General features: G+C 46.3%; 2 protein-coding genes across 19 annotated transcripts in view; both read right to left on the reverse strand.

Annotated features, from left to right (window-relative positions):
- Positions 1–75: 75 nt before the first annotated feature.
- On the reverse strand, positions 76–872 carry NPFF (neuropeptide FF-amide peptide precursor). Of its 2 annotated transcripts, XM_005571035.4 has the most exons (3): positions 761–872; positions 409–530; positions 76–281 (listed from the first exon to the last, which is right to left on the reverse strand). In XM_005571035.4, the coding sequence occupies exons 1-3, from the start codon at positions 860–862 to the stop codon at positions 164–166; spliced, it is 342 nt and encodes a 113-aa protein (XP_005571092.3). In that variant the 5' UTR covers positions 863–872; the 3' UTR covers positions 76–163. The 2 variants fall into 2 exon arrangements, with proteins under 2 accessions (XP_005571092.3, XP_005571091.3); XM_005571034.4 differs by having other exon boundaries at positions 409–872.
- Positions 873–1,023: 151 nt separating this feature from the next.
- The window catches only part of LOC101925094 (cyclic AMP-dependent transcription factor ATF-7), a 130,366-nt gene continuing 109,735 nt past the window's right edge, over positions 1,024–21,654 (reverse strand). For 13 of the 17 annotated variants that reach the window (XM_074006995.1, XM_074006992.1, XM_074006993.1 and 10 more), the window contains 3 exons: positions 18,817–19,014; positions 17,545–17,653; positions 5,730–11,061 (listed from right to left, as the gene is read on the reverse strand). In XM_074006995.1, the coding sequence (XP_073863096.1) occupies positions 10,844–11,061; positions 17,545–17,653; positions 18,817–19,014 (525 nt within the window). In that variant the 3' untranslated portion in view covers positions 5,730–10,843. Of the gene's footprint in view, positions 1,390–5,029; positions 5,586–5,729; positions 11,062–17,544; positions 17,654–18,816; positions 19,015–21,654 lie in introns of those variants that run through there. The other 4 variants (XR_012420303.1, XR_012420304.1, XR_012420302.1 and 1 more) reach the window with 4 other exon arrangements.

Below are 21,654 nucleotides of genomic sequence, written 5' to 3' on the forward strand. Positions count from 1 at the left end.
GGAGAGGGAAGGGCAGTGGTTCTTGCTCTTGGGCTTCCACCCAGCCCTGTAAAGTCTCACACAGACACACATGGATTCAGAAGCCAGACAACTTTATTTGGGGGGCAAATATTGACACTTTTGGGTGTGGGCCTTGCATGCAAACATATCAAGGGATGACATGTCACTTCTTCCCAAAGCGTTGAGGGGCAGCCAGGCTCCAGAACTCGGAATTCAGCCCCTCTCCAGCCCGGGGACTCAGCCGTTCATTGCTCCAGGATCCCCGGGTATTTCTGCCAAACCTTAGGAAAGATTTGTCCTCAGGTCCCTGCAGTCTCTCTTCTCTAGCCCCCTTCCTTCTCCTCGTCCTCTGTCTCCTGCCCTTTCTACCCCCAACCCCTGCCATGCTTGTGTCCCTTTCAGACTCACCTCTGGGGCTGAAACAGGAAGGCTTGGCTCCGGCCAGGTCTCTCCATTGCCTGTAGCAGGTAGCGCAACAGTGACCCAGAGGTCTGGGCATCCTGTGGCAGGAGGGGTTCACTGTCTTCCTCCTGTGCCAAGGGGGTATCAGGGAAGGAAGATGGGCAAATACCCTGGACATGTAAGTCACAAGGGGAAGGGACTGGCTTCCAGGGGCAAGGGGTAGGAGGCTGCAGAACCATTTCCTCAGATTTGAGGACCTAATGGCAACCTTGGCAGCCAGAGAAAGTATCAGAACCTAGAGCACAAGTCTTAACCGAGGTAGAGGCAATGGTGATATGGGGATGGGACACACACTCACCGCGGGGAGCTGGTGGTCTTGCTGGCCTCCTGGCCCTTCAGCACAGCCCTGGTCTATTAACAGCAGCAGCACCAGCAGTGCAGCAGTCTGCCTAGAATCCATGCTGCCATCCACCCTCCTACAGCCACCCCAGCCTCTTATACCTGCTGTCCCCCCAACCCCCAGCCTCACAGTAGCCTTAGGGGAATCTAGAGCAGGCAAATGGAAATGCAGGGCTCATTAGGAGCCGCCTGGGATCTCCTCCCATGGCACCCCCAGGACTTCATGCTCTCAGCCTCCTGCCCCAGGCCCCTAAGCCTGGAGTTATAGACTTTATTAGATGCATAAATCCTGTCTCCAGAGCTCAAGAAGCGTCATTAGTTGCAGACGATTTGTCAGAGCTAGGCCCTGGGGAGCCTTACAAGAACCCCTAATCCCTCAACAGGTTGGAGAGCTTCAGTTTATCACTTCCCCTCTTTCCTAACTTGTAGACTAAAGCACAAGAAACTCATGTCAGGATTAGTTAAGTAGGATGTCCTGGAGTGGAAGAGGAGTAGGAAGAGCCAGGGTCAGAGTCTGTCAGGATGACCAGGCAGGGCCACACAGCCTGTCCTCTGCTTGTGTGCCTCTTGGAGGCTACTCAGATTTGCCTGTGGATAAAAAATATATTCAACTTCATGATGGTGCAGAGAATTTAACTTTTCTTTTTTTTCTTTTTGAGACAGAGTTTCGCTCTTTTTGCCCAGGCTGGAGTGCAGTGGCGCGGTCTCGGCTCACTGCAACCTCTGGCTCCCGGGTTCAAGCGATTCTCCTGCCTCAGCCTCCCAAGTAGCTGGGACTACACAGGTGTGAACCACCATGCCCAACTTGTATCTTTTTTTTTTTTAATTAAAAAAAATTTTTTTTGGCCGGTGCAGTGGCTTGCACCTGTAACCCCAGCACTTTGGGAGACCGAGGTGGGTGGGTCACTTCAGGTCAGGAGTTCGAGACCAGCCTGGCCAACATGGTGAAACCCTGTCTCTATAAAAATACAAAAATTAGCTGGGGGTGGTGGCAGTCACCTGTAATCCCAGCTACTCAGGAGGCTGAGGCAGGAGAATCGCTTGAACCCGGGAGTCAGAGGTTGCAGCGAGCTGAGATGGCACCACTACACTCCAGCCTGGGCAAAAAGAGAGAAACTCTGTCTCAAAAAAAAAGAAAAACTATTAAGATATAGAAGGAGGCTACAGGGTTTTGGAGCCCACTGAATGGGTGTGGCTTCAAATCTTTGCAGACAGAGCCCCATCTTCACTAGAGAGCACTGCTTCGGACTGGCCTCATTGCCCTTGCTACAGAGTTGTCCTCCACAGCTGAAGCACTGCTGCCACCCTGTGGTCACAGCTCCTCACTGCCAGCTCCGGCCATTTCCTTTTCCTAGAATAGACCTCTGCAGAGGAAGTGAGGAGGGTGAGGCTGAGTGGAGGTGCTAGGGTCCAGACTCTAGGGAGTCCCAGAAAGACAGGAGCAGGCTACTATGGGGCTGAACTATCATTCTGCCCCCAACTCTGGTCACCACAGCCTCTGCCTGGCTCTGGCTCTCACATACTAGGGTAGCCTCGAATCCTGTCTTAAGAAAAATCAGAATCACTAATCCTCAGGGAGAGGCCTTCAAAGCCATATGGTGCAGGTTCCTTCTAATCCTCGAGTCCATTTCTGAGAATCCCCACCAGTGTGGGTCTCTAGCCTGTGCCGAGGAAGAGCCAAGACATAAAGGCCCTGGCCTCTGCTTGAGCAAGTTGTCTCCCGCTCTGAGCTTCAGTTTCCTCACCTAAAACATGGGCCCATTTTACAAGGAACTCCTTCCTAGGGTGTGCATTACTTCACATACTTTTTGTAATCCATTCAGTAAAACAGCTGGCATAGAACAGGTATCCTCAAAACGTTAGCTGTGATTACCTCACGTGCCCCAGTCGGGGAACTTACCGTCTCCTCAGACAGTCTTCAGACATATTTATCCTTGTGCTGAGGGGGCTTTGGGCTTCCTGTGACTTCTACTGGGGGTCTTAGTTTGCTCCATTAAGTCTCAACAGAACGTCTCTCATCTCTTTCATGTGTAAAAGCTCTTCATATTTTTGAAGACAGAGTTCATTCTTCTACTCCAGTCTTTTTTTGAGATGGAGTCTGGCTCGGTCACCCAGGCTAGAGTGCAGTGGTGCGATCTCGGCTCACCGCAACCTCTGCCTCCTGGGTTCAGGTGATTCTCCTGCCTCAGCCTCCCAAGTAGCTGGGATTATAGGCACACATCACTATGCCTGGCTAATTTTTGTGTTTTTAGTAGAGCTGGGGTTTCACCATGTTGGCCAGGCTGGTCTTGAACTCCTGGCCTCAAGCAATATACCCGCCTTGGCCTCCCAAAGTGTTGGGATGACAGGCGTGAGCCACCGCACCCGGCCCACTCCATAGTCTTTTTTGCTCAAGGGGAAGCACCCCACTCTTTAAGGCAAGGCATCTAGGAACCAACTTATCCTTTAGATATGCAGATCACAGCAGTTTGGATCTGGATGCTCCAGATACCGTATTTCTATTAATGCAGACTAAGCCAGGGTAAACCTTTTTGTAAGCTTTGTCTCATGGTTGGTCCCAAGCATAGAACCTGACATTCATCATCATGGCATCTTGTAGTTTTACTTCTTTTTTGAGATGGAGTTTTGCTCTTGTTGCCCAGGCTGAAGTGCAATGGCTTGATCTCGGCTCACTGCAACCTCTGCCTCCCAGGTTCAAGTGATTCTCCTGCCTTAACCTCCCGAGTAGCTGGGATTACAGGCATGCGCCACCGCACCTAGCTAGTTTTGTATTTTTAGTAGAGATGGGGTTTCTCCATGTTGGTCAAGCTGGTCTTGAACTCCCGACCTCAGGTGATCCGCCGCTTGGGACTCCCAAAGTGTTGAGATTACAGGTATGAGCCACTGCGCCCGGCCAGTTTACCACTTCTTAAAACGGAGTATCAAGGACATGGGAAGATGGCTCTTCTGTGGGCAGTAGCTGCTGCATCCCAGCATGATCCTTGTCTGCTCCTATCTGACAGAGGTCCAGAGAAGCAGCAGTGTGAGGGTGGATGGGACACTGCAGAGCTGGCTCTGGGTCAGACAGAATTCAGTTGTAATCCTAGCTCTTGAACGTCACTGTGTGACTTGGCTAAACCTCAATTCATCATCAATAAAATGAAGCGACTATTCCTGTTATCATGAGGTGAACAGTAAAGCAATCTACCATTCCATGTAGCATAGGGCAGACACTCCATGTTTACCATCCTGCTGCTTCTAGTATTTCTTTAAACATCAATTACAAGTGGCTCCGGGATGAGCTGCATTCAGAAAGAGGCTGGTCTAGGGGGCTTCCTGTGTCTAGGATGGAGGTGACTGGTCTCCTTTGAAGTTGGAATGGGTTGATTCCTCTAATTTGGTAAACTGCCCAGTTTTCAGAGTGCATTCCCACCTCCAAAACCTCATAATCTGAGCTTTGGTATTTGGCTTTTAGCAATTTCCTCTCTTACCCTTATCTGGACCCCCATGTGCTCTTGGCCACAACACAGTGAAGACCACCACTGCCTTTCCTGCTCTCCTCAGGAGGCACAGGCTATTTGTGTCAAGTGTCTACCAAACCCCAGCCACAGATAGCTTCTTAAATCACTTCTCTCCTACTGGGAAACTCCAGAGACACCTGCTATCTCTTTTGTCAAATTCTTCAGCCTGGCTCATTGTTCTCATTTGTGATGTTAATTATAAAGGAATATACAGATGCAATAAATTATCTGTGATTTCCCTACACGTCTTCCTGATTCCCATAGTCTCTGAGCATTACCTGTTTTTCTTGTGAACTCTTACCTGCTTCTTTTTTTTTGTTTGTTTGTTTTGAGATGGAGTTTCACTCTTGTTGCCCAGGCTGGAGTGCAATGGCGTGATCTCAGCTCACTGCAACCTCTGCCTCCCAGGTTCAAGCAATTCTCCTGCCTCAGCCTCCTGAGTAGCTGGGACTTACAGGCATGTGCCACCACGCCTGGCTAATTTTTGTATTTTTAGTAGAGACGGGGTTTCTCCATGTTGGCCAGGCTGGTCTTGAATTCCTGATCTCAGGTGATCAACCCGCCTCAGCCTCCCAAAGTGCTATGATTACAGGCATGAGCCACCATGCCTGGTTTTCTTACCTGCTTCTAAATAAACTCTGCCCCTCATTTCCAGACCAGCCTCCTCCTTACCATAGAAAGCTATACTTTCTGTCTTTGTGTGTGTGCTCCCTGGTCACAATGGCAACCATTTTTTTTTTTTTTTTTTTTTTTTTAAGACTGAGTCTGGCTCTGTCGCCCAGGCTGGAGTGCAGTGGCCGGATCTCAGCTCACTGCAAGCTCCGCCTCCCGGGTTTACGCCATTCTCCTGCCTCAGCCTCCCGAGTAGCTGGGACCACAGGCGCCCGCCACCTCGCCCGGCTAGTTTTTTGTATTTTTAGTAGAGACGGGGTTTCACCGTGTTAGCCAGGATGGTCTCGAACTCCTGACCTTGTGATCCACCCATCTCGGCCTCCCAAAGTGCTGGGATTACAGGCTTGAGCCACCGCGCCCGGCCGGCAACTTTTTTTTAATGGTTGGGTGGGGGTTGGCAACAAAACACTGAAAAGTAAAAGGCCATTTGCCATCAGCAACTCTCCCACCCACCATCCACATAAAGCACATACTAAGTTTCCTGGTGAGTGCTTGCTGCCAGGATGTCAAGGGCCTTTGTCTCCAAGGCAGTCCACAGGAGCTTTGTCCCGGGCCTTCTGTCATACTTTGTAATTTATAGAAATCATCCACCTTCTATAGGCTGTGTCTCCCCTGCATAAAAAGACAAGAATCCCTGTTCCTTCTGTCCTAAGAAATGGGGGAGTGAGGAAGATGACAGACGCGAAAGGCCAGTGACCTCCCAGAAGAGTGGACAATGGGGCCTGTGGATAGAGGAGTGAAGCATCAGACATAACAGTGGTTCACTTGATAGTTTAATGTTATATTTGCAGCATAAATAAGGCACAATATATGCCACGGCAAGGAAGGGAGGGAGAGGGCATGGCTGGGGGGATAACTGCTAAGTGGCAAGGGGGAAAAGACAGTATGGTTAGGGAGAATAGAGCGAAGCCCCTGCCTCAGCCCCGTCCCGGGAGATTGTGAGAACCAGCTCACAGGGATCATGCTGAATCAGGTGGAGGGGAAAAGGGAAAAGACAGTTTTGTAACAAAAAACAAAATAGCCTGTAGCACTGCATCCTCCTACCTGTCAAAGGCCACCACTGGGCACTGGGGAGACCCAGACCGAGTTCCTTGATAAGATGGAGAGGTGTTGCTACACGTCAAAAATATATAGATGATCAGAGATATAATCATAGATACACACTGCTTCCTTTTCAATAGATACTATGTTAGGATGTGGCAGCCTCCACTCTTGGGGCTGGAGGCTCATCTCCTCCCTGCCTGAAAGGTGTGTGTGTTGTGCGGGGAGGAACGGGACAGCTGAAGCTCTGGCTGGTCCTTACTGTAACAGAGAACATGGAGTGACCAGTCTGCAAGGGAATATGGGACAACTCCTGTCCAGACCAATGCATGGTTTTAGGAATACGACTAGAAAGAAGACAAATCTAGATTTTGAGATCAGTGATATGATGGGGATTACTTTAATGGGAATGGAGGAAGAGACTGAAAGAAATGGAAGAATGTTAGTGCAAAGGCAAAATATGTATTTGAAATATCCTCCACACCTGTAATACTTTCCCAGCTTATCCCTAAGAAATGGTTCTCAACCTTTAGTGTGCATTAGAATCACTTGGAGTGCTTTTAAATCCTGCCCCCAGAGTCTGTGATTCAATAGGTCTGGGATGGGGCCTGAGAATGTGTATTTCTAACAAGTTCCCAGATATTGTGGCACTGATGTTGCTGGTCCTGGACCATATTCTGGGAACCACTGCCCTAAGGTAAAGTCAGTGAAACTATTGCTCATAGCCACTTCTTACAGCTAAAACATCACTCACCAGTAGCTACTGCTGGTGAGATATCTCTGTGCTATTAGCCCCCCCATTAAAAAAATAAACCTTAGTAGCTATGATACAAACCTACATCTACAAAGGACATAAGCTCCTTTAACCTGCCCTACTCTCCCCAGCCTTTTCTCATTCTGGGGTAAGACTTTACCCCAAAGAGAGACAACTCAACTGGTGCAGAGGGTGGTAATGGTGGCTAGCAGCCACCTATGCTCATTCCTGCTGGGTAACCACCTTGGTATGGGGTGGGGGAATTTATGTCTGTATGCACATTTGTGTGTACAAACAGACACAGAGAAATCAGTCCTGTACTATAAGAGGGATGACTAGAGTTGTGGGAGGCTATAGTGGGGTGGAGGGAGTCCTTTAATCTGCCTTAGGATCCCCACCTTTCCTGTTCTTCCAAACACCCCCACCCCCGTCAAACATTAAGTCTAAAGAAAGCAGAAAGAGCATATCAACAAGGCATATGTGATATAGCTAGGAAGACTGGAATCTAAACAGACTGGTTATGAAATTAAAAAAAATAACATATTTCCTTCCTGTGTATACAATGTACAATATTAATGAAAAATTAATGATTTGGGGATGGGAAGAAAGTTATGAAAAAAGGAGAAAACTGGTGGGGATAGCTGTCTCAGGGGCTGGCACCTTTAAGGAGCCTCTCAGTGTGGAGCAGGGGAGCCCCAGAAACCACAGGAAGAATTTTTTTGGTGTCTGCTTGGTGGTTCAGGCTGTACATAGAGCATGGTTGGGGTTAAGCACTCTCCATCTATCAGGATGGGTGGTGCTAGAGGGCAGTGAATCAAGAAAGGAGCCAAAACCAACGGAACAGGGATAGAGAAGTGAGCAAGAGGAGGTTCAGTTTGCCCAGTCCCTCTTTAACCACTACTTAGAGTACATGGTCTAATGCTTGGGGCCAAGGAGGCAGGTGAAGGCCAAGGAAGTCAGATTTGGGGTGCATAAACAGCAGCAAAAGAGTAAGTAAAGGGGGCATGACTTTTTTTTTTGTGGCCTCTCTAGTAGTGTGGGAGGCTTTCTCAGACTTTTCAACTCTAAGCAAGCTTTCTGTTAGGGGAATGGGGCAGAAAGTGAGCAGACCAGAAGACCTGGTTCTGTCCCCTTCCTCTGTGGCCTTGGGTACGTGGCAGCTAGCTAGAGTGCCTGTGTATTGAGCACTCACATTGGAGTGGGGTGGGAAGTCTGAGTCCTGTATTCACGTGAATGAATTCAGGACACCCACCATACACTCAGCTCCTTTCTGAAAGTGTCCTCCCTTAGGCCTCTAGGAAGGCCATGGACTTTAGGAAGGGCCAAGTGACACCTTCCATGATGTTTGGTTCTGGTCCGGATGGATCTGGCTGGTAGCAATAATAAGGTAAGTGATGTTACCTTTGACTATTAGAGAAGTTTCAGGGTAGGCAATTGTTCTGCCTCCTTAGTGAGACTGAGAACCAACTCAGGAACTATCTAGGGGGGGGTTCTGACCTGCTACTTCCTTAATTCAGTGCCATTTTGTTACTGTGGTTCTGGCAGTGCTCCTCATTGAGGTCCCGTATACATCTTCCCACTGATAAAAATGAAGTTAGGACTAGATAATTAGTCATGGGGGCTAAGAAATAAAAAAGACCCTCTACATAAATTAGTCACCCAACACAGGGACAGACTGGCAGGACATGTATGCAGTGACAAATTAATTCTTAACTGTAAAAACACTTGACTGAAGGCAGAAGAAAAATAGTCAAGAGTCTTAGGAAAGCTCCTTAGGAGCCATAAACTCAGTCAAGCTTTAGGGCAAGGCTGCTACTGGGAAATCAAGACAATAAAAAACGAAACAAAAGCAGGAGAAAATCCCAGGGAGCAGCCGGCTAAAGGGGAAGTCCTGAGCACAAGTTATGGCTGTGAATTTTTAAAGGCAAAAGTGAAGTCCCTGGATGTGGTAACCTGCATCCTGACCATCTGCCATAACATTTGCTAGTCTGAATCACTTCAGGGCCTATTCCTGTTGGGTACCTGGTGGTAGAAGATGAGAAAACCATGTTTTCTCTCCTTTGTCTTTAGGGGTGTGGCCTGTTCAGCACCAGCTCTGAAAAGCAGGAGGGGAAATTTAAAACAAATGCAGCAGAACCTGCTACCTGACTGGTTCACTAGGATAGGATATCACTTTAAGGAAATGGGAATCTTGTAGCTTAAAACATTTTCTCATTCCCCTGTGACAGTGAATTTTGGAGGCAAAATAAGAAAGGAAGCTGGCAGTTATTTTGTATGTTTAAGATGGAGGTAGGAAAGATGGAGAGAAGGACATTCTTGGCTTGCACAGATGGCAGAAAGTGGCTCTGGGACAACTGGAAGGGTTTCATACGGAAAGGCAATTAAAGCTGACCTATCTATCCACAGGCCTCTGGCTTTGAATTGCTTCCTATGGTCCTGGTAGAAACTGCATAGTTCAGAGCCCAGGGGAGATGAGAAACCTTAATGTGGAAGAAACAGGGACAAGAGAGATGAACTGCTCCCTCTGTAACCCAACTCTTCAAAGAATGGTTGAGAGCAATAGTCATCAATTTCCCAGGCCAGACCCTGGGGTCCTTTGCTGGGGGGCCAGTTCTGTACTTTCCCTCTTCCCTTCCTCCCTCCTTTCAATCTTGTACTCAAGTAAACCCACTCAGGACCTTGGCTATGATGCTTCAAGATCCTGGAGCACTGCATGTAAGGGGAAGAGAGCAGAAATGGGTTGAAGAAACTCTGGAGGACCTGGAAGACCTAGTGGCTAAGCTAGGAACCTGGTGAAAGCCAAAGAAGATAGTCCAGATGGTGATGGGCACTTATGAACAGAAGACTCTAGCTCAGAAAAGCGGACAGATGTGTGAGGGGGAGAGATGGGGTAGAGCAAGGGAACTCGAGAGTCCCCTACATGACAGCCTCCAGGAGGGCTGTGTCTGAAGTAGTTATAGAAGAGAGACGGGGGGGTGGGGGGTGGGTAACGTTGACAGGGGAATGAAGAGGGAGAGGCAGGAGCAGAAAGATGACCAAAGATGACAATATGTACGCTTTGGCCAGTAAACTCTTATAAAACATAAAGGAATCAACTAATCCCTAACCTGATGGACCAAGCTTTGAAATATTTTGTTCCTGTCTGCCCTGATGATTAAAACTGAAGAAGGAGGGAGGGGAGGAGACAGAATCAGCCAGTCAGATTCTGGGCCCTTCCCTTTTCACTACCAAGCAATCTTTAATAATAAGGCCACAAAACGAGGTTGCCAAGGCCTAGTGGGGTGGTGGGAAAGACCCCACCACTACACTAGATAAAGTCAAGCAACAAAATGAGGTACCCAAATAGCTCTGGAAATAGATGAAAAAGAATTAGAACTCTTGAGAGTTTCTTTCTTTTTGCTTTTTTTGTTTTTTTGGTGGCAGGTAGGGAGAAGGAATAAAGCTTATGGAAGAACTGGAAAATACTGCTACTTCATACATCAAAAGTAACCTTATATTCTCCGTAAGTGAATGTTTTAACTAGAATTAAGGAAGGGGAAAAAGGAAACAGGGGTAAATAAGCAGCTATGGGAGACAGAGTCCTGAGTCCATGGGGTGGCTGGGGCTGGGTCAGTGGGTGATATGAAATCAAATCTAGCCTCCCTCTATCTGGCAGGAAGTGGCATGCTAGTAAGGAACAAAAAGGTAACAGCCACAGCTTAGTGGGAAGAGAGGGAACTGAGAAACCCCAAACCTAGAAGTGCCAAGGGTTAGTGTTAAAAGAGACAGATACACGTGCATGGGGCAGGGGTGATTGTTCGGACCATCTGGAAAGGCCTTTGGCTGTGGGTGCATCAGAAACCCCACCCTTGGGGGATGATCTATGAGGCTCTGGGGCTGGGAGGCCCCCAGCACAGGTGTCAAACGTACATGACCATGTGGCTAAAAAGCCCCATGTCTGTCCATTACTCACAACACACAGTTCCCCCTGACCCATATTGCCATGTCCAAGGCAGATGGGAGGAGATAAGATGACATCTCTCTTGGCTCTTGGGCGGGCGAGCTCTGGCTGAGGACCTCTCCACCAGAGGAGGCATCATCTGCCCGCAGACTGGGACTGTGGGGTCATGATTACATGCGATTGTATTGGCATGCTCAGTTCTGTCCTTTGGCTGGCCATCTGAGTGAGGACCGAGGTGGCCACAGCTTCAGCTGCAGAGCGAACACTGAGGCCATTGGTAGGGGCTGTTGCTGAGCTGTGCTGAATCACAGGGGCTGGAGAACCCGTTGGCTCTGAGCTTTCCTTGGGGCTTTCTGCCAGGAAGAAGGGCAAAGAGCAGAGAGCAATTGGTTAGAAAACAGAATGGGGAAAGAGGCAGGACTACCTTTTGCCATAATTCTAAAGGAGACCAAAAGGGAAATGAAACCCATCTTTTTTTGGGAAACACTTCCCAGAATCCTGGCTTCTAAGTCATAAATGGGCTAGGAAATGGGAAGTTGTAAGAAGGGAAGAACTAGGCCAAAATTAACCTATCTATCCCAATAAAATGAATCTCCAACATGTTAATTACACTGTCTGGTTTCTAGGTCTTTGCATAGTTCATTACCCAACTCTTCTTATTATTCATTACTTCCATTCTTTCTTGTTTCTAAGAGACAGGGTCTCAAGTGATCCTCCTGCCTTGGTCTCTCAAAGTGCTGGGATTATAGGCATAAGCCACTGTGCCTGGCCTTCATTTCTTCAAAGGTGATTTAAAACAGATCTCTTTTTAGCCATCCTCTTTGATTAATTCTCAGAGGAACTGAATTATTCCATTATTTTATTTAATTATTTTTTTTTTTCCTGAGACTGAGTCTTGCTCTGTTGCCCAGGCTGGAGTGCAGTGGTACGATCTCAGCTCACCATCTGATGGCACTGAACATCTGCCATCCAGGTTCAAGCAATTCTCGCGCCTCAGCCTCCCCAGTAGCTGGGACTACAGGTGCACACTGCCACACACAGCTAATTTTCGTATTTTTAGTAGAGACAGGGTTTCACCATGTTGGCTAAGCTGGTCTCAAACTCCTGACCTCAAGTGATCGGCCTGCCTTGGCCTCCCAAAGTGCTGGGATTATAGGCGTGAGTCACTGTGCCAGGCCTATTCCATTATTTTTAATGTTCCTTTACCATGTAGTTGTACCACAGGTAAGTCTGATAAATATCGAGCTATAATAAAATGATATTATGAATGGCCAGTCCCTGGCCCAGGTTCAGTCAACATGTAAAACTACAAAGAAATCTTAAGACCCTCCTGACTAAAAATTAGCTAGGCATTAATGATTATAAAACATTATGACCTATGCCACTCCACCTAAAGTGATATTAACATTTGACTACCAAACACAACTACCTGAGCTACATACTCAGGTAGCTCAGTAACTCCATGGTAACTCCATGTTGCTCATCTGTCAAATATTTTAAAAATTTTTTTAGGCTGGGCGCGGTGGCTCAAGCCTGTAATCCCAGCACTTTGGGAGGCCGAGATGGGCGGATCATGAGGTCAGGAGATCGAGACCATCCTGGCTAACCCGGTGAAACTCCGTCTCTACTAAAAAATACAAAAAACTAGCCGGGCGAGGTGGCGGGCGCCTGTAGTCCCAGCTACTCGGGAGGCTGAGGCAGGAGAATGGCGGGAACCCGGGAGGCGGAGCTTGCAGTGAGCTGAGATCCGGCCACTGCACTCCAGCCTGGGCGACAGAGCGAGACTCCGTCTCAAAAAAAAAAAAAAAAAAAAAAAAAAATTTTTTTAGAAGGTCTCATTCTGTCATCCAGGCTGGAGGTGCCATGGCACAATCACAGCTCACAGCAGCCTTCTACTCCTGGCCTCAAGCTATCCTCCTGCTTCAGACTCCCAAATTGCTGGGATTGTAGGTATGAGTCGTCAAACTCAGCAAGTCAAGGAGTTTTATTAAACATCAGATAGCCTCTATAGCTGCTTAAACAGAGATATGTGGAAAAAAGGCAAACTTTCCATAGTCAGTTGTATTTCTGACACCCTGATGAATGCCTGAGTTTTCCTTTAAGATTCAAATATGGCCGGGCGTGGTGGCTCACGCCTGTAATCCCAGCACTTTGGGAGGCCGAGGCAGGAGAATGGCGTGAACCTGGGAGGCGGAGCTTTCAGTGAGCCAAGATCACACCACTACACTCCAGCCTGGGCGACACAGCAAAACTCTATCTCAAAAAAAAAAAAAAAAAAAAAAAATAGACTCAAATATTGCCTCCCCTGTGAAGCCATCTTTGTTACCCTCAGTACATTAACTGCTTTATTCTTTGTGTTTTCACAGTGTATATTCATCAAACATTTACTGAGCATCATCCATGTGCCAGGCATGGGTACACAGAGAAGAAAACGGGAACACAAAGCCCTTAGGAAGCTCCCAGTTCAGGGGCTCCTTGACTGGGATATCCATCCTTACCTCATCCACAGGTTTATATGACCCTATGATTCTTTCAGAGGTAGTGACAATGTCTTATTCATCATGTGTCAAGTACTTACATAATGTCTATACCACACAGCAGGAACTAAACACATCTTTGCTATAATGAATAAGTAAGGCCGGGTGTGGTGGCTCACACCTGTAATCCCAGCACTTTGGGAGGCGGAGGTGGGCAGATCACATGAAGCCAGGAGTTTGAGACTAGCCTGGGGAACATGGCAAAACCCTGTCTCTACTAAAAATACAAAAACGAGCTGGGCCTGGTGACGCCCGCCTGTAGTCCCAGCTACTCGGGAGGCTGGGGCAGGAGAAAAAAAAAAGAATAAGTAGTTTAATGGACTAACTACGTATCAGAGTTCTTGCAAGGACTAAGTGGAAAACTGACCCTATATAGATTATATACTGATAAACAGTCCTTATCCTCTTAAGCCCATCAACAGGATTTGGTTTGTTTTTTTAGACAGAGTCTCACTCTGTCACCCAGGCTGGAGTGCAGTCGCACTATCTTGGCTCACTGCAACCTCCGCCTCCCGGGTTCAAGCTATTCTCCTGCCTCAGCTTCCCAAGTAGGTGGGACGGCAGATGCACACCATCACGCCCGGCTGATTTTTTAAATTTTTTTTTTTTTTTTTTTTTTTTTTTTTTTTTTTTTGAGACGGAGTCTCGCTCTGTCACCCAGGCTGGAGTGCAGTGGCCGGATCTCAGTTCACTGCAAGCTCCGCCTCCCGGGTTCACGCCATTCTCCTGCCTCAGCCTCCCGAGTAGCTGGGACTACAGGCGCCCGCCACCTCGCCCGGCTAGTTTTTTTTTGTATTTTTTAGTAGAGACGGGGTTTCACCGTGTTAACCAGGATGGTCTCGATCTCCTGACCTCGTGATCCGCCCGTCTCGGCCTCCCAAAGTGCTGGGATTACAGGCTTGAGCCACCGCGCCCGGCCTGATTTTTTAAATTTTAATAGAGACAGGGTTTCACCGTGTTAGCCAGGATGGTCTCGATCTCCTGACCTTGTGATCCGCCTGCCTCAGCCTCCCAAAGTGTTGGGATTACAGGCGTGAGCCACTGTGCCCAGCAACAGGATTTAAAATCACTGAACTTCTTGAAACACTTTTTTATTTTGATTTACAGAATACCACATTCAGCTCTGTAGCTGGTTTTCCTCCTTACTTCCTGGTTGTTTCTTCTCAGTGTCTTGTGGCTTCTTTCTCATTTCTATGACCTGTAAATGTTGGAGTACCCCATTGTTCATTCCTGGGACTTCTCTTTTTCTATCTTCGCTGTCTCCCTTGGGAACTTCATCTAGTTTCAATGCTTTAAAAACTATAGCCAGGTGTGGTGGCTCACACATGTAATCTCAGCACTTTGGGAGGCCAAGGCGGGCAGATCCCTTGAGTCCTGGAGTTTGAGACCAGCCTGGCCAACATGGCAAAACCTCATCTCTAAAATAACAAAAAAATTAACTGGGCATGGTGGTGCACTCCTGTGGTCCCAGTTACTTAGGCTGAGGGGGCAGGATCACTTGAGAGCCTAGGAGACAGAGGTGGACCTTGCCTCCAAAAAATCCCACACCAAATAAAACCAAAACTGGCTATATGCTGCCGACTCCCAAAGTTTTATCTTCAGCCTTTCCTCTGAATTACAAATCCATATAACCAACCAACTGCTTGACATCTCTACCTATAAGCCTAATAGGCTCCTTAAACTCAGTTTGTCCAAAACTGAGTTCCTGACAGACCTCCCAAACCATTTCCCCTACACTTTACCCTATCTCAATTAATGACAACTTCATTCTTGCAGTTGCTTAAGCCAAAAACTTTGGTGCAATTTTTTATTCTTTTTGTCGTATATACCACCCCATCTGCTCTCATCACTCTGACTTCAAAATATATCCTGGATTCAACCTGTTCTCATCGCTTTCACTACCATCATCCCTTGCTTGTATTACTGTAATAGCCTCCTAAGTGGACTGTCTGCTTCTGCCCTTGTACCCCTGATGTCTCTAACAGAGGAATCCTGTACAAATGTAAGTCAAATCAGTTTTCTTTATTTGTTTTTTTGAGACAGAATTTCACTCTTGTTGCCCAGGCTGGAGTGCAATGGCGCGATCTCAGCTCACTGCAACCTCCGCTTCACAGGATCAAGTGATTCTCTTGCTTCAGCCTCCCAAGTAGCTAGGATTACAGGCATGTGCCACCACGCCCGGCTAATTTTTTGTATTTTTAGTAGAAACGGTTTCACCATGTTAGCCAGACTGGTCTCAAACTCCCGACCTTAGGCGATCTGCCTGCCTCGGCCTCCCAAAGTGCTGGGATTAAAGGTGTGAGCCACGGCGCCCAGCCTAGTCAGATCAATTGTATCACTTTTCTGCTGAAAACCCTCTAATGGCCCCCAGTGTAGAGTAAAAGCTGAAATCCTTACCATGACTGATGAGACCCTACATGAAATGCTGCTATTACCTCTCCCACTTGGTCTTCACCTACTCTCTACACCCAACTCCAGCTGAGCCTCCTTGATGTTCCTAGATGTACCAGGTACCTTGTGACTTTGCATCTTTGCAGTTGCTGAACCTCCTCCCTATAGTACTTTTCTTCCATATAAATGCATATAGCTCCTTCACTTCCTTCAGGTCTTTATACAAAAGCCACCTAATCTAAAATTTCTGTCCTGCTGCTAACATTTCATATTACCCTTCCCTGTTTTATTTTTCTTCTAACATTTACTGTTATCTAACATGTCATATATTTTACCTATTTATCTTGTTTATTGTCTGTCTCACCCACTAAAATACAAGCTCCTCAAGGGCAGGGATTTAATCTAATTTATTTGGTTCCTTATTATATCCCCAGCATGAAAAACAGTGCCTGGCACAGAATAGACATTCCATCAATATCTGCTTAATGAATGAATGCACCCTGAAGTACATATTAAAATTAAAATTTAAATAGAGATGTTTAAAATTGGTGATAGGGTTACTCCTTTTCTATGGGAACACATCTCTGAAATAATAAAGACAGCGGAAAAAATAATTCAATATATCAAAATTTGATAGGAATAGTTCTATGAATTTAATTTGCAAAAAGAAAACTAGCATTTATTAGCTTTTATTGCCCATAAGCAAATTATTCACAGTAATTTTAACTTCAGAATTTTACGTCCTGAGCACAACTCTGTGGCCATTGCCTTCTAGCAGTATTTTATGTGTGCTCGTACATTACAAACTGAAACCAACATCAGCCTATCATTAGATAAAATATACGCTATATCCCAATGTATCATCTGTGGTTTATGTCTTTTCTAGGCCAAGACAGTATCTTTGGAGTAAGAAATACCTAGATGTGCCAGACACGGTGGCTCACACCTGTAATCCCAGCACTTTGGGAGGCCGAGGCAGGTGGATCACCTGAGGTCGAGTTCGAGACCAGCCTGACCAATATGGTGAAACCCTGTCTCCACTCAAAATAAATTAGCCAGGCATGGTGGCTGGAGCTTGTAGTCCCAGCTACTCCAGAATTGCTTGAACCTGGGAGGCAGAGGTGGCAGTGAGCCGAGATCATGCCATTGCACTCCAGCATGGGCGACACAACGAGGCTCCGTCTCAAAAAAAAAAAAAAAAAAAAAAAAAAAGATGTGCCGGGTGAGGTGGCTCACGCCTGTAATCCCAGCACTTTGAGAGGCTGAGGTGGGCGGATCATGAGGTCAGGAGATCGAGACCATCCTGGCTAACATGGTGAAACCCTGTCTCTACTAAAAATACAAAAAATTAGCTGGGCGTGGTGGCGGGCGCCTGTAGTCCCAGCTACTCGGGAGACTGAGGCAGAAGAATGGCGTGAACCTAAGAGGTGGAGCTTGCAGTGAGCCGAGAGCGCGCCACTGCACTCCAGCCTGGGGGACAGAGCAAGACTCCGCCTCAAACAAAACAAAACAAAGCAAAAAAACATAGATGTAAATCTTGGCTTCACCACTTTCCCAGCTTGGTAACTTCAGCTAAATGACCTAATCTGAGTGCAGTTTTCTCACTTATAAATGTAGGTAATATCCAATTCATGAGAGATTTGGGAACACTGTAGCACGCCTAACACAAAATATGCACCCAGTAAATACTGCTATCCTTTAACCCCCAACTATAACAGATAATTAGGATAACTCTATATTGTTGTCAAAAACAATTTTTTTCTAGGTCTGGTTGCTCCACAAGGGCTACTCACTCATCAGTGTGGGGTCCCCAGAACATTCAGAATGGAGTTACAAAATTATAAACAGTTGAGACACTCAGGACATGCAGTTTACTGACTGACTGAACTTAGGTTGTGTGCCACTCACCTAAATAGCCTTGAGTCTTTTTCTGTAGTGCAGTGACTGGGCAGTCTTTATGAGCTAATAGTAGCTGTTTCAACTGGGCCACCTCATTGCGTAGTAATGTGACTTCATTCTGAGGAGGGAGGGAAGAAAAGAGTATCAAGAAAATTCATCCTCTATTCTTGCACCCTCAGTGGCTGTTCCCAAAGGAAGGAGAGAATAGTGCCTCGATTTTCTCCCCTGAATTGGGACAAGACTCCTCATCCAGCAAGTTTTCACAGGGCCCAGGGCCAGTATAGTCATGAATTCAATGACAGGAGTTGCTGACAGTGAAAAGTCAGGATTTATAATGGAAAAATTACTCCTATTTAAGATAAATATGATTATACTGAAATTAATAATACACATGCTCTTTGACTAAGAAGGCCTACTTCTAGGAATCTACGTAACAGAACTGTTTACTCAGGTGCATGCAATGTTCACTGCAACGTTGTTCTAGCAAAAAATTAGAGCAGTATCAATATCCATACCTTATAACATCACTACACTACAGAATATACTACTATACAGCTATTAAAAAGAATGAGGTAGATCTCCCACACCCATGGCTAGATATCCGGGAAATACTGTTAACCTGTTTATCTTAAAAACAAGCACACAACCCTTCCAGCCCTACATAAAAACTATAAATAAAAAATATTTAGGAATATGAATCTATCTGGAAGGTACATATTAAATGTATCTACAGGAAAGAGAACGGGACTAGAAAAGGCAGATTAAAGAGAGACTTTGCTTCTATTCTATACATTTGTGTGTATATTTTATAATACAAATGTATTTATATATTGCTTTTTAAATTAAATATTTTAATCAGAAGGAAAAATAACATTCAAGAGAATGTATGGATTATAGATTATAGTTATTCTATTTGTCCTTGTAGCACTTTTTTTCTTTTATTAAGCTGCATCATCTAGGGCAAAATTTCCCTTTGGGTTTTCATGACCCCAGTCAGATTCTACAGATGATTTAAAAGAGCACCCTGGGGTGCTTAATCTAATTCCTTCATCCAAACGCGTTTATGGATGACTCTAGCAGGAGATTTGGGGGTAGATGATGAGTGTCTTCACCAATCCCTATGAAAGAGATTTCAACTCTTACTGTTAAAGAGATTCTTCCTGGAACAACTTCTAGATCTGTCCTAATTAGAGAATTACCATCTTTTATCAAATTGTACCACTTTTTCTGATTCCATTCCACTTTCTGGATTTTCAACAATTCCAGTAAGCATCCACTCACACTCAGCTGAATGTTCTGAGAAGTGAGTTCTTCAGCCTTCTTCTCTAGGGAGGATACCCACAGCTTTCGCTTTTGGCGGCAGCGGGAGGCCGCAGCCCGGTTGCGCTCCAGAAAGCGCTGCCGTCGCTCATCTGGATCTTCATCTACTGTGCGCCTCCGTCGCCCCCCAGTACTAGGGGTGGGCTGGGCTGGTGAGACCTGGTGCCCAGGAAGGAAGAGACGTTACCTGATGAGAATATTAATCCTTTCCAAATCACACCTGATGTTAGGTAGAGTAGTAAGACCTGGTAAAAGGATGTACCAGCCTCTGGTAACCACAGCAAGTCTCATTACTATGTCCCCGAGCTTCTCTTATGTAGGAGTCCTCAATTTTGCCTCCTATTTCCTTCCAGTCTTCTCAGTCTCATACTTAGACAAACTACAGTTCATTTGGAAACTCTGATTATTTCTAAGACAGACAGACAAATGAAACTATGGTTACTTTTTGTTTCTTAATAATAGGGAATCTTGACTGGCACGGTTGGCTCACGCCTGTAATCCCAGCACTTTGGGAGGCCGAGGCAGGCAGATTACCTGAGGTCAGGAATTCAAGACCAGCCTGGCTAACATGGTGAAACCTCATCTCTACTAAAAATACAAAATTAGCCGGGCGTGGTGGCGTATGCCTGTAATCCCAGCTACTTGGGAGGCTGAGGCAGGAGAATTGCTTGAGCCCAGGAGGCGGAGGTTGCAGTGAGCTGAGATCATGCCATTGCACTCCAGCCTAGGCAACAAGAGTGAAACTCCATCTCAAAAAACAAAACAAAACAAAACAAAACAAAAGGGAATCTTATAGGCAGGGAAATCAGAATTGGGGAAGGATATTAGGGGAACTTTTAGAAGACTGTGAAATAAAAAAGTTTGAGAATCACTGATTTGGACAAGTGACATGTAAAAACAATTGCATACTATTACAGGTTTCAGAAATGGAGACAAATGTTCTCATCCATTTCATTACCAGTGACATGTGAGTTATTATGGGGAGATACAGATAAGCATATTATTTTTATTTATAATCAGTTATTAATCATCCTCAAGAACAACCCCCCACTTTTGTTTACAAACAAAAAATGTTTAATCACTTACAAATTGGTGATACAGGACTGTCTTTTGTTTTTAAAGTTCAGGCTGAAGTCCCTTGTCACTAAAGCACTTTTAGATCATCCCTTTCTGTTAGTTGGAATGCACTTGGAGAAGAAAGGCCAATTTTATAACAGAAGCCAAAAATGTTTTTTTTTTTTTTTTTTTTTGAGACGGAGTCTCGCTCTGTCGCCCGGGTTGGAGTGCAGTGGCCGGACCTCAGCTCACTGCAAGCTCCGCCTCCCGGGTTCCCGCCATTCTCCTGCCTTAGCCTCCCAAGTAGCTGGGACCACAGGCGCCCGCCACCTCGCCCGGCTAGTTTTTTGTATTGTTAGTAGAGACGGGGTTTCACCGTATTAGCCAGGATGGTCTCGATCTCCTGACCTCGTGATCCGCCCGTCTCGGCCTCCCAAAGTGCTGGGATTACAGGCTTGAGCCACTGCGCCCGGCCGCCAAAAATGTTTTTAAATGTAGAAAGGTCAATCATCTGTAGAAAAAAGTTCACCCTTGAACACAGGCTTGAGCTGCAAAGGTCCACTTAAATGCAGATTTAAAAAAGTAAGTTATACCGACCAGCTGGGCACGGTGGCTCATGCCTGTAATCCCAGCACTTTGGGAGGCCGAGGCAGGCGGATCACTTGAGGTCGGGAGTTCGAGACCAGCCTGACCAACATGGAGAAACCCCATCTCTACTAAAAATACAAAATTAGCCAGGTGTGGTGGCACATGCCTGTAATCCCAGCTACTCGGGAGGCTGAGGCAGGAGAATTGCTTGAACATGTGAGGCGGAGGCTGCAGTGAGCCAAGATCGAGCCATTGCACTTCAGCCTGGGTAACAAGAGTGAAACTCCTTCTCAAAAAAAAAAAAGTTGGCCGGGCGCGGTGGCTCAAGCCTGTAATCCCAGCACTTTGGGAGGCCGAGACGGGTGGATCACGAGGTCAGGAGATCGAGACCATCCTGGCTAACACGGTGAAACCCCGTCTCTACTAAAAAATACAAAAAACTAGCCGGGCGAGGTGGCGGGCGCCTGTAGTCCCAGCTATTCCGGAGGCTGAGGCAGGAGAATGGCGTGAACCCGGGAGGCGGAGCTTGCAGTGAGCTGAGATCCGGCCACTGTACTCCAGCCTGGGCGACAGAGCGAGACTCCGTCTCAAAAAAAAAAAAAAAAAAAAAAAAAAAAAAAGTTATATCAAGTGTGCCTGTTTCTCCGGCCCCCCTTCCAACTTCTCCACCTCTTCTGCCTCTGCCTTCACTAAGACAGCAAGACCAAGCCTTCCTCCTCCTCCTCCTCAAAGCGAAGATAATGAGGAGGATGATGACTTGTATGATACTCCATTTCTGCTTTAATGAATAGTAAATATATTGTCTCTTCCTTATGATTTTCTTAATATTTTCTTTTCTCTAGCATCCTTTATTGTAGGAATACAGTAGATAATACATATACAAAATGTGTGTTAAAACAACTCTACGTTATTGGGATGGCTTCTGGTCAACAGTAGACTATTAGTATAGTTTTTGGGGAGTCAAAACTTATACGTGGCCAGATGCGGTGGCTCATGACTGTAATCCCAATACTTTGGGAGGCTGAGGCGGGTGGATCACCTGAGGTCAGGAGTTCGAGACCAGCCTGGCCAACATGGCAAAACTCCGTCTCTACTAAAAATACAAAAATTAGCTAGGTGTGGTGGCAGGCGCCTGTAATCCCAGCTACTCGGGAG

The sequence above is a fragment of the Macaca fascicularis genome, chromosome 11 (assembly GCF_037993035.2).
Source record: "Macaca fascicularis isolate 582-1 chromosome 11, T2T-MFA8v1.1".
In the NCBI taxonomy this organism is placed as follows: Eukaryota; Metazoa; Chordata; class Mammalia; order Primates; family Cercopithecidae; genus Macaca; species Macaca fascicularis.